The sequence below is a fragment of the Hemitrygon akajei genome, chromosome 5 (assembly GCF_048418815.1).
Source record: "Hemitrygon akajei chromosome 5, sHemAka1.3, whole genome shotgun sequence".
NCBI classification, from domain to species: domain Eukaryota; kingdom Metazoa; phylum Chordata; class Chondrichthyes; order Myliobatiformes; family Dasyatidae; genus Hemitrygon; species Hemitrygon akajei.
The window spans coordinates 135,827,298-135,840,151 of record NC_133128.1 but is presented as its reverse complement, the minus strand read 5'-3'; the positions used below and the strand labels follow the sequence as shown (position 1 = coordinate 135,840,151).

The 12,854-nt window shown below is 40.3% G+C and overlaps 1 protein-coding gene across 4 annotated transcripts in view; it reads left to right on the top strand.

Annotated features, from left to right (window-relative positions):
- The window catches only part of trak2 (trafficking protein, kinesin binding 2), a 97,339-nt gene extending 85,641 nt beyond the window's left edge, over positions 1 to 11,698 (top strand). For all 4 annotated transcript variants that reach the window (XM_073046576.1, XM_073046577.1, XM_073046578.1 and 1 more), the window contains 4 exons: positions 1,017 to 1,321; positions 5,190 to 5,492; positions 6,312 to 6,411; positions 7,616 to 11,698. In XM_073046576.1, the coding sequence (XP_072902677.1) occupies positions 1,017 to 1,321; positions 5,190 to 5,492; positions 6,312 to 6,411; positions 7,616 to 8,309 (1,402 nt within the window). In that variant the 3' untranslated portion in view covers positions 8,310 to 11,698. The remainder of the gene's footprint in view (positions 1 to 1,016; positions 1,322 to 5,189; positions 5,493 to 6,311; positions 6,412 to 7,615) is intronic.
- The last annotated feature ends 1,156 nt before the right edge of the window (positions 11,699 to 12,854 follow it).

Sequence of the window (12,854 nt, the reverse complement as noted above, 5' to 3'; positions counted from 1 at the left end):
TTGAATCTAGCCCATAATAACTGTGATATTTTGAAAGCAAATATGAATATGAATAATCACTTCAGTTAATTCTTACATTGCAGTTAAAAGTATGACCTGTGATGTTATCTATATGTGGTCAGTAGTAATTTGACAACATGGGGTTCCATACTGGATGGAAGGCCCAGCTGGTGTGCTTTATGTTTCAGAAGACTGATTAACATTTTCTCTCTCTAGCATGTTTCCAAGTCTTTTCTTTTTATAGAGTATGGGTATGATTCTTTTGCTTAGAATCTGAAGACTATTTCATAATGTACATTCAGGTTTGGCAAATGAGATTTCTGATTCTCAGCAGACAATACATTTAGAAAGCCAGCAAGCACTTCAAAGAATATGATGCCTTTGAATATCTGTTAATAGTCAAATTCATTCAATGTGCACAAGTACAGTTGAGGTAGCGTACAATGGAAAAACTTGCAGCATCACAGAAACAGGTACAAATGGCACACAGTATATACGGCAGCTTATAGCTAGATTATACAAGACAGTGAGGGGAGCGAGACAAGACAGTGTGCAAAGACTTCATTGCAAGAGGTGGTCTATAGCAATCCATTGCTCAGGTAGATTTAGCTTTGTGTAGGTCGGATCAAAAATCTGAGGGTTGTAGGAAAATTGCTGATCAATGTGTACCACTTCAGTTTTCTTTAGCTCCTGTCCAATAGTAGCAGTGAGAAGAGGACATGGCTTACTTAGTGAGGTTCCTTAATGATAGGTGCCACTTTCTTGAGGAATTGCCTCCTCTAGATAACTCTTTGCAGCCTAGTATTTTCCTGTGCGTTGGAATTGCCATACCAGTCAGGATACTTTCAACAGTAATAGCTTGACCAAAAGTTCACTGTGAGTAGCATTGGCATTAGTTAGTAATTGGTTGATAATCTGACATTTAGTTGCTGAAACCTACTTAATTCTAGTTTGACCACCCTAACCTGGAAAAGCCATGTAAGTATTGTTCATTTTCTTGTTTTTTTTTTCCACAGTGAACGGTCTAATGTTGGACAGCCGGGAACACCTGGTGGCAAAGACCTGTCCACTGCTTTGCGCCGCCTTTCTCTGCGGCAGGAGAATTACTTGAGTGAGAAGAGGTTCTTTGAAAGTGAACGGGACCGGAAGCTGATGGCCATGGCAACAAAAGAGGAGTCTGGCTGCAGTACACCAGCAGAGAGTGTGATGTCCACTGGGACCAACCTTAGTGACCTAACAGAGATGTCTTGCTTTTCCAGTGTGTCGAGCTCTTACCGCACATTCCTACCTGAAAAGCTACAGATTGTCAAACCACTTGAAGGTGCGAATAGAGACGTAGAGTTCCTTAATGATTTCAGTGGCCACTGATGTATTGCAATACAGAGTACAGAATTTCCCCATGGGGATGAATAAAGTATCTATCTATCTATTTAACAGGAATAGTGATAGAATGAGGAGAAGGCAATAGAGTAGTTCGCCAAGCACTCTGCCATGCCCTCATTCTACCACTGCTAGCTCTTCAGCACACTTTGTCATCAGGATTTAGATGTCAGAATCTGATCATTGAAGGCTTTTGTTTTCAGTTCAGGATCTCTGCAAAGCAGGAGCACTTTGATCTGTAGTGTCCTGTGATCAATGATGTAAATTGATAATACATTTATTATTGTCACATGTACAGTAAAAAAAACTTACCTTATAAACTAGATCAATTAGTTACAACAGTGCATGGTGGTAGTATCAGGGAAAAGCAGCAACAAAATGCAGAATAAAGTGTTACTGTTACAGAGAAAATGTGATGCAGACAAGCATAGTGATGTATAGCCATAATGAGGTAGATTCTGAGATCGAGAGTCTGCCTTATCATACTATTGAACCATTCAGTAGTCTTACAGTGGAGTGTAAGCTGTCCTTGGTACTTGCGTCCCGACTTTTAATCTTCTGTCCACTGGGAGTGGGGAGAAGAGAGAATGCTGGGGGTGAGTGGGGTCTTTGATAATGTTGGCTGTTTTATCAAGGCAATAAGAAGTGTAGGCAGAGTTCAGGGAGGGGAGGCTGGTTTCTGTGATGTGCTGAGCTCTGTGAAGACTCTACAATTTTGTACAGTTGTAGATAGAGCAATTTCCATACCAAGTCATGATGCAGCCAGATAGGATGCTCTCTATGATGCATTGATAAAAATTGGTGACTGTCAAAGGGGAATGCAGATTTCTTCAGCCTTCTGAGAAAGAAGAGCTGTGGTTGGATCCAGTCAAGCTATTGGTGATGAGAGCTGATTCATGGCTGTTTACCCAGGCCTCACAATACTTCCCCAAAAGTAAGAGTGGATGGAGTGGTTAACAGTGAGAACAATGGACTTTGGCCACAGAGTGATATTAATGAATTGGTAAGATAGATAGAGCATTAACAGATTGGGTTGAATCCTGTTAAATGTGATGACTGATAAAATTAAGAGGCTAATATATAATGAATGGTAGGGTTCTAGAGAGTTCTGAGCAACAGCAGGACCTTGGTATACAAGTCCAGGGATCACTGGAGGTGGCAGCACAGGTAGATGAGGTAGTGAAGACTCTATTCTCATTAGCCAGGTCATAGAATATAAAAGTGTGGAGGCTATGGTATAACTTAGAAAACATTGGTTATACCACAACTGGATAATATGTGCAGTTCTGATCACCACACTATAGGAAGAAAGTAATTGGACATGGAGAGAGTGCAGAGGAGATTAACCAGGGTGCTTTCTGGGAAGGATCATTATAAGAAAAGACTGGATGAGAAGAGAAGCTGTGTTTGACTTCCTCAGAATAGAGGAGACCAAGGAGGGACCTGATTGAGATACATAGAAGAGGCATAAATAGTACAGGTAATTAGAATTGAAAGACCTAGTTTCTGGCACATTACTCTGTAACTTTTTCTCCCTTATAGCAGAGGTATCTGAAATCAGAAGATATTGTCTAAGATAAAGGCCAGTAAATTTAGAAGGATTTTCTGAGGAAGAGTTTTTTTTCTCTTCCAAAGAATCAGATTCAGAATCGGGTTTAATAACTCTGGCATCGTAATGAAATTTGTTGTTTGCAGCTGTAGTACAGTGTGATATATAATAAAAATACTTAATTACAGTAAGAATATATAAAAAATTAAATTAGTCCAAAAAGAGAGTGGAAAAAATAATGGGATAGTTAGCATTGTCTATTCAGATATGGCAGAGGGGAAGGAGTTGTTCCTAAAATGTTGAGTGTGTGTCTTCACCATCCTGTACCATCTCCTTGATGGTAGCACTGAGTAATGAACATGAGTGATGGGGGTCCTTAATGCTGCCTTTTTGAGGTGTCACCTTTTGAAGGTATCGTCGACGCTGGGGAGGCTGGTGTCCATGATGGAGCTGACTGAGTTTGCAATCTTCTGCAGTTTTTTCCCAGTGCTGTACAGTGGTCCTTCTATAGCAGATGATAATGCAACCAGATAAAATGCTCTCTATGGCACAGCTGTAAAAATTTGCACCTGTCGTTGGTGACATACCAAGTCTCCTCAAACTCCTAATGAAATATAGCCACTGCCGTGCCTTCTTTCTAATTGCAGCTATATGTTGGGTCCTCCCAAGATAGATCTTCTGAGATGTTGACACCCAGGATCTTGAAACTGCTCTCCCTTTCCACTGCTGAATCCTCAATGAGGACTAGTGTGTGCTCCTTGACTTCCCGTTCCTGAAATCCACAATCAATTTCTTGGCCTTACTGACGTAGAATGTAAGGTGGTTGTTGCAACACCATTCAACCAGGTGATCTGTTTCACTCCTGTACGCCTCCTGGTCACTATCTGAAATTCTGCCAACAATAGTGTCACTGGCAAATTTATAGATGGCTTTTGAACTGTGCTAGCCACACAGTCATAGGTGTCGAGAGACTAGAGTGTGGTTAGAATCTGGAATGCACCCTAGTAGGTAGTGGAGACAAAACTCTCAACATGTGAAGGTATCATGTTGAGCTCTGGAATCTCCAAGGCACAGGATGCTACAGAACAAGTGCTGGGAAATGAGATTGGTACAGAAGGGGTACCATTTAAAGATAGTAAGGAACAGGGCCCTTCAAGTTGCACTACCCTGCAACCCCCGATTTCACCTTGGCCTAATGATGGTCCGATTTACAATAACCAATTAACCTCCTAACCACTACATCCTTGGACTGTGGAGCACCTGGAGAAAACCCACGCATTCCATGGGGAGGATGTACAAATTCCTTACAGAGGACACTGAAATTGAACTCCTAACTCCGAGGCCCTGAGCTGTAATAGTATCGCACCAACGAGTGTGCTACTGTGGCACCCTGCACTAAAGTAGTTGGACTAGAGTTAGCTGGAGGAACAGATTTAAAGTTTCAGTTCAAATCTGTAGTAAAGATTAGAGTTCATAAATCAGTTTGTGATGCTGGAAAATTATGGAGTGGGGAGTGGAGAGGAAAGAAAAGGACAGATCATTATTGACATAATAGAATGAATAACAAAATACATAATGGTGGAAGACCTGTATGCATGCACGTGCGTGTTAACAATACAAGAAACATGATGCACATCGATGGATGTCTAAGTGCTGTTTCTCTGAAATTGTTGAACTCTGCATTCCAGGAACACTAATATTTTTCAAAATTATATGGATATGTTTTATTCAAGTGCCACCTTTCTCAGTAGAAGCTGCACCATTCCATGTATGTTATCGGGCCTAACTGGTGATGTGCTATTCCTGGTGTCTGATGCGTTTCATGTTAAATGCATTGACCGTCAAGATTATCACTGTGCAGTGTTTGGTATCATAATGCCCCATTAAAAGTAAACAATGTACAATATGGAATTTTCTTAATTGTTATACAAAAAGAATCATCTCAACATTCAATCAATTATAAATGAAAGAGATGCAATTTGTGAAATGTACCCAATATAAAAATACTTGTTTGGTTGGATCCATCTGATTTCAATAATGTCAATGGTTCAAAATTATTTCTTTCATCAAATACAATATTTAATCTATTTCTGGCAATTAATGCATTTTTTCTACATTTACTCTGTTAACATCAGGTTATTACAAACAATATAAAATCATATCTATAGAACCAAATGGAAGTCAATGACTTAGTTGTCTTTATTTCATCATTGAATCTAGTTAAGATTCTTAATTTTTTTTGTCACCTTGCACTTGGTAGGTTCAATGACTCTACATCAGTGGCAACAGTTAGCACAGCCTAACCTGGGCACAATTTTGGACCCACGGCCTGGTGTCCTCACTAAAGGTTTTGAGCTACTTCAGGAAGATGACATTTACCGTCTCTCTGATCTGGAAGAGGACAGTGAGGAAGGAATCTCATTCAAAGCTCAGCACACTTCCACCCCCGAGGATAAAAAAGAGAAGAAGCAGGACAAAGAGAAAGAGTCTTCTGAAAGGAAGGAGCTACCACCAGATATTTTTCTGCCAATAAATAGCCACTCAACTCACGAGTCAGCAGCTGGTGAGTTCTTTTCTGTAGAACGTTTGGTGGATTAATGATCAAGTGTAATGAGAGGCACTGAGCAAATTATCCTTGTGATTTGCATGGGACAGTAACAGTCACAATTAGTTTAAGGAGATTGTATTCCCTTTTCTACCAAAAGATTTCTTAAATGCCTCTGTCATACCATATAGACTCATCAAACATTTATCCCACAGCCACTCTGGGTTCACTTTATTGGTGATATTCCCTTATTCCATCCACCCCACCCACTCTGCAGCATAAAGCTAAAACGTTCTCTCTCTTTCCATAGATGATATCTGAACTGAGTGTTTATGGCATTTTCTGTCTTTAACCTCGTCAGCTGTTCCGCAGAAGTCCAGCACTGTCTGTTGAGTTTCATCTTCTCTAGTAGCCAGCTCAACATTGGATTCAGCAATTTTGCATAACTGGCCTTGTTGTTTTGTCAGAACTGAGCAAGTGTAGGGAATGTATGGGTTGCTCAGTAGATCAGGTATCTGGTGAGGAGAGCTGGGTTATCTTATTAATCTGTTGACCTTTCATGGTGGAGAAACATCAGTTTGGGGCCTGGACACTGGGAGTCACTTTGTGGGTGTTGAGTATTTTCTTCATGAAGCAAGATACTTATTGTAACCCTTCTTTGTGACCACCTGCAGCATTTTCAGTGTACAGAAGGAAGATATGTTAACCTACAAAATTTCTCTTTCCTCTCTTCTGCCCCCTCCCCTCTCATGCCACTCCTCCCCCCCACCCTCACACCACCCACATCATCAATTATTTTCCTCCGTTGGCCACCCCCACCCCCGTTTCTGTCTGCAGTGAGGAATCCAGGCAAATGTCTGTCACAGACCAACTCAACTTACACCTTCACTACCTGCAGAATTCTTCATCCTACTGACATTGTTCAAGTTTCATCAAGGTGGGTTGTTAGTCTGCTATGTCCTATTTTCTTATGGGAGCTGTTGGGTCCAATACTCATTCTTTTGGTATTGTGTATTCTTGACACTGTGAATGAAAAATGAATTATTACCTGAACTGTGTTTATAAAATTATGCCACTGATTCCATCCACTAGGCCTCTGGCTTTTCAGAAGAATTATTCCAATTAATCCCAACACCTAAGAAAAGTTAGCATAGGAATTACAAAGGTGATGAATAATTTTTCAGCCTCAGCAATTTTGGTTTTTCAAGTCCCTATCTCAATGGGGTATAAGGCCCACCGGCTACCCTCACCTAGTTTTGCCCACTTGTCCAAGTAGTTTAATGGGGTGTGCCCTCTGTCACATGCAAGCAGCTCTTAGAGCTGAGTGTACACTGCCATGTTCTTTTGATTGACTAAATAAATAAAATCAGCGCAGACACCTTGTGTAGATAATAGGCTGCCTTCGTACAATTTTCGATGATTGCATCCTCCAAGTCTTCACTTTCACTGTAACATTCAAGATGATTGTCAATATTTTCTAATTCTTTGTAGTGTCTAACTTGTTGAAGTAGTAAAATTGTTTATTTTTACTCCCAGCCATTTCTAGCATCTTCAAATCTGAATGCTTGAAACTGCAGTAAGCAAAACAGTTCTGAATTGTCTTACTGCTTACTTCTTGCCAACTATCAATGACAAAAATCATAGCTTTTCAAACAGAAGCACACACAACTGAAGCTATTTAAAAACTGCTCTGAGCACAGTCTAGTATCCAAGTCTGATGCTAGTTAGAAACTGTTCGCCAATAATCTCCTGTCCCAGTTAAGGGGCATAATGTTCCAATTAAACAAAGGGAATTGCAGCTATTTTCTCAATTTGTTTTTTTAAGAGTGCCCCAAGTAAGTGGCTGTCCCTATTATCTATTAACTGGAATCCACTATCTATCAGCTTTCTTGCTTTGTCCTTGGGTCATTGTTCCATACTGAGACTTCAGCAGTTCAAGGTGGGCCTCCATTGCCTTTCTTGGGCAATGAATGCTGAGCTTGCCAGCAAAGTTCACGTATTCAGAAGGTATTTCATGAAATGTTCTGATACAACAACTATATACCCACTATATTCTAGTGGGTGGTTTAAGTAAAAAATAGTTTTATGAGACATTTGACAATGAAATTAAGTTAGGTTTATCTCTCTGTACTTTGTTTTAGTGTCATGTATGCTCCGGTGCCAAATTCAGGGGGTTCATCTGCAAATATGATCTCCAGTCCAAGCACCCCCATTGTTCCTTGCCGGCCAAGCATTGGTGAATCCTTCACAAAAAGAAGAGAGTCAACTACTACTCTGAGCAGCACTAACAGCTTGACAAAGCTCTTGCAAGATCGTGGAATCTCCGCTAGTGTTTATCGTTGCCCTCTGCTGAAAATCCCACCTGTGGTTCCCCCTAAGGCGTTAACTACGCCCCGTACCCCACCGAACTCCCCCTGCCGCTCCCCATGCCTGTCGCCGTTGCCCTTTGACACACAAGGAGCCATTGAGAACTTTCTTGCTTCACGCCCTGCAGAGACGCTGCTCCATGAAATCTACTGCCTGAAGCCTGGTCGGGTTTGTGCCGATTCTGCGCCCGCCAGTCTGAACCTGGTCAAAAAGCTGAAAAGAATGGGAATTGCACAGGCTGTTGCCCCACGGAATACCCCAGAGTGTGATGACAGCCAGGAAGGAAAGGTTAAGAAGCACCAACAGGAATCGGCAGTGTACATGGGGACTGGCAGCAGTCTGTTAGGTGTCTTGAGGCGAAATCAGAGTGTCCCCAGTGTGCTTTGTGGGCTTGGCATGCCAATACCAAAGATGGGCACCTTCAATGAGAAGACTGAAACCAATTTGGTTTTACCTGCAAAGAAGTGACCCATCTGAATTCTATTCCCACCAACCCCTCCCCCCCCCCACTCTCCATCCCTCATTACTTAGTCCCCCAACCCAGTCCTAAGTCGTTTTAACTGGAAGGTAGGTTTGTTTTGTTGAGAAGCTCCTGAAAGTCTGAAGGTGGTAAGTGCAAGTGAACAAAGGAAGCTGAGCTGTTGAAAAGATTAAAAGATTTTGATGTGAGAGTGTCAGTCAAGAGAACTGATTGGTGATGAAATGAAGGTAGAAGTGAGGCAACATAAAATATTTGAACATTCTGAGGGTTTGTAATGAAAGATAGTAATGAACAAAAGAGGCATTTATGCAAGGGCTGAACCAGCAGCTTGACACTAATGAGCAAGATGAGCATCATTTCTCAACTCTTGCTCTTGAGAAATATCACGCTAAGCACAACAAAAAGCATTAAAGCACACCCTTGAATGTTTGATTTGTACTAAGCAGTAGCGAAATCATCACCCTTTCTTTATGATTCAATTACTCTTTGACCTTGACAGCCCCATAACAAACCTTGCTGTATTTGTTTATTATCCAATACTCAAACTGCCTCACCTCCTTTTGAGCACGCATGCATTTTTAAATCCAAGTATCTTAAGGTCTTATTTCTTAAACATTTTTAAAGCATTCACACTGTAACCCATTATCAGTGAACACAAATATAAATTACTTTTCTTCCAAAGCCAATACACCAGGTAATATTATTGTACTTTAAGCCATCACATTACCCCAATTAAATTCTATTGGGACTTTCTAGAACACTGCTTAATCAATTTCTTCACTTTTTAGCATAGAAATAGGATTATTTGATCCTCAAGGTTTGGCATAAGCCCTTTTGACATTAATACAATCAATTAAAAACTCACCACAATACATTGGAATTGAAGGGCTGTACTGATCAAAAGCATTAGGTGTACTTTACTGTGAAACTGGTTAACTCCCTATGATTACCATCATTGCAACCTGACCTTGACAACAGAGACTGAAGTGGGTTTAGTTTAAGTCTGTGAATATTGATTGGTGATATTGAACAGGTTGTAGGTGATAGTGTGGGAGGGGGCAAGTTTTAAGATTTGGTGCTTCAATACTATGATATTACTACTTTATATAAGCTATAAAGATTTATTTTGCTCTATGTACTAATATCAAGCTATATTATAATTGGTTGAGTTTAGGTTTGATCTGCTTTACCAAAAACAACAGGTGAAACTGTGGTCACTAGAAGTAGAATTTGAGTTGGCCATGTTTGGTTAATGCTTTTTTACCCTCTCCGTTTTCCTACAACCGCCCCGCCCCCTTCCATTGTCCCTTTGGTTTGTGGGTTAGCCTGGGGAGAAAAACAAGGGGTTGCTTGGTGGAGCTAAATACTCCATCGCTTGGTTGTTTGAGGTATAGCATAGAGGGGCTGGAATTGACAAAAAATCTAGAAAATTCGGATGGGGGATTCACCATAGCCAAAACAGCATGGTCTTTCATTCAGTGTTGTAGAATGAAGTGAAAGACAGTGCTAGCAAATCTTCCAGTCTAAATATGGTGTCTGGTTTAATAGTTTACTAATGTCAAGACACCAGATTTTTGAAGTTATTAATGGTGTAGTATAGATTGATATTTATTTCAAAACTTTTTTTAAAAAGGAAGGATCATTGTCATGTTTGGTTGTTGTTATACATCCAGAACTTCTTTGGGGTTGCCAGTTCTGATTGGACAGAGTCCTCCAGGAGATTCACCATGTGACTATAACCAGTCTGCTCCTGTGCTCCAGCCTTTGGTTGTCCACTTCCACATATTCTCGACCCAGTCAGTAAAATGGACATTGGCAGTCAAGAATCACTAAATTCTGTAACAATCTAACATTTTTTCATTTCCATATTTTAAATATCAAAAACATGAATGTATAGAAAAATTAAGAATAATGTTTTACCTGTGAAATTAATATTTAATTCCACAAAGTCACCATGATCCTGGAGGGTGCACAGGCACAACTTTTGTTTTCAATCAAGTGGTAATTTTGTGTATGTTTAATGCTATTTGCAAAGCCATGAATTTAAAGTTCAGCTGTATACCCTTCACAAAACAATGTAATCTTTCAGAGGGCCAAAACTATTTGGTTGCAAACCTCATAGTAAGATGCTCTTGGGATGAAATGTCAGCATAAAGGGAAAATATCCTGGGCTGATGGCAGTCCTTAGATAAGAAGATGATGTCTTTAAAAGCTGTCATGTCTTTAGAGTACACGGGTTGCATGTCATACTGCTAGGGTCCTGCCAGCTCACAGCCAAAGCGGCAAAATCGCACTAATCTTCACTACGGGCATGGTTTTGCACTTTAAAGAAAAAATGCACTTGTTTTTAAAAAAAGAAAACCTATTTGTAATTCTAAAACAAAATCTAATTGTAAAGTAGGGGAATCTAAGGGAATCTAAAACAAAATTTGTAGAATAATCTTTAAAACTTCAGTTGTTATTTTAAATATAGTTCCCAGATGAGTAATAAGCTCAGTTACATAGCAAAGAATTTCAATCCGCTAAATTGATCAGGAGTGTATTCCGCCCAGTCACCTACAGTTGAACATGTATAGCACAATCCCAAAAACATTGGGCCATCTGCCATTGTGCATTTGTGGAGGTCACAGCTAATGGCAGTGATCGGTGAATAAGTCTTTTGGGAATCTCACACTGACAACTGCTGATCATGTCCTGAGAGTGGAGGAGCACCAGACCACATATTAGGAAAGATATAACCCAAATTTTCTATCTTATTGGACTTTTCCACCCCCACCCTGCATGTAAATGGAGTTTGATTCCAGTACTAAGACCCCTATATTCTGAGGTGAGTTATATTTCAGGTATCTGTGTGCATTTCCTGTGGATTTGCATTTAAAAAGGGAATTGCGCTCAGTCACTTCCACAGCAAATATGACCAAGCTTGGCAAGGTATCATTCTATACTGAGTATAAAGCAGCCTGTGAATCCAGAGGAGGACAGTGAACTCTTAATTGGCCAGTAATCGAAATTCATGCTGCTTTGAGTTACCAAGGTTTGTATATACTGTATCTAGGCAGTTCCCAAGCTGGTAGGGGATCAGAGAGAATTTGCTTTCTTGTCTAATTGGAATATTGTTTAAGAATGTATATTGACCAGTTAAATCCATCCTGCAAGAGAAAAGTGGAAGTGCATATTTTTTGTTCACACGGTGTATTTTAAGGTCTAACCTTGAATCAGCCTGTGTTCTGCTGCCTTGTCACTGGGTGAGAACATGTTCTTTTCTCGCTGTCTGCTTAGAGGGGGATTCATAGAAACCCACTCGGTTTACTTGGTATCTGTTGTTGCTTCTACTTGCTTACATGTTTTGTTTATATTAAATATTTATTTTAAAGCAGGGTGAGTTTTGGCTGATATTCTAATTATATGGCTCTGGGGTTGTCCTGATAGTTAGCCCTGCCTGACTACAGCCCAGCTCAAACTGGATAGGTCCTGAATGGGTCCCTGCAATGCACAATATTACTGGTTAGTGCTTGCTGATCCTGTGCAATCCCCTGCCAATGACTTGATTGCATGTCTGTAGAAAGTCTCTGGGAAATTCTTGCACTATTTTTTTTATATAGGAGAGATTTCCTTTATCCATTCAGTGAATAGTTTTACTAGTTACTGCACACAGTTGCTATACCTGGTATGTGGTGTAGTCCTCCTGACAGTATGTTTACGTGTGGCAGTGGTCCAGAGACTGAGCTACTTGCCACCTGGCTGATACATTCTAGAACTACCCTGAGAAGACGAATGCAATTGTTTTCTCCAACTGTCATTTGTTATGCAATATTTGATATTTATTGTAATAATTAATATAACTGCAAAATACATGGCATTTCTGAGTAACTTCAGCTCATAAATAAACTTTTTAAATTTAATTTTTGCCATTTGAACTGTCCACTTGATACCAGTTGCAGTCCAAAAACGTGCATTGGTTGAGTTGGGTTGGGTTGTCATGTCACACACAAGGTGGTCACAGTCCAGTGTCCCTGGGTTGCATGGGGGAAAATACACCATTTCTCAATGCACCCCTCATGTGGAGTAGCAAGGTGCCACTCCCATCTGATGCTCTTGCAAGTAAAAGCATAGGCATGACACAACCCAGTTTGCCCAAAGAGCCGAACTGTTTGTGGCTGTAGACTCCATATAATCCTATGTGACTATCACTAGGCAACCATTGAGCACAAGTTTGCTCTTGCAACATTAGTTACAAGTGATAACTCCAGTGATCAATTGGCCTGATGACATGTCTTTGCATTGTGGCATATTTTGTGTCAAGTTTATTGTCATATGCACAAATATGATGAGATGCAGTTACAATGAAAAACTTGCTTGCAACAGCATCATGTTAAGCATGTAGGTACAGACAACACATGATAAAACTTGCACATACACGACAGTAAAGACTGGGGAAAGAAGACCTTGTGAGAAAAAAGACAAGTAGAGATAAGTTCAAGGTAGTGCAAGAGGTGATGTGTAGTGTTCCACTTCTGAGGTAGGTTTGGGTT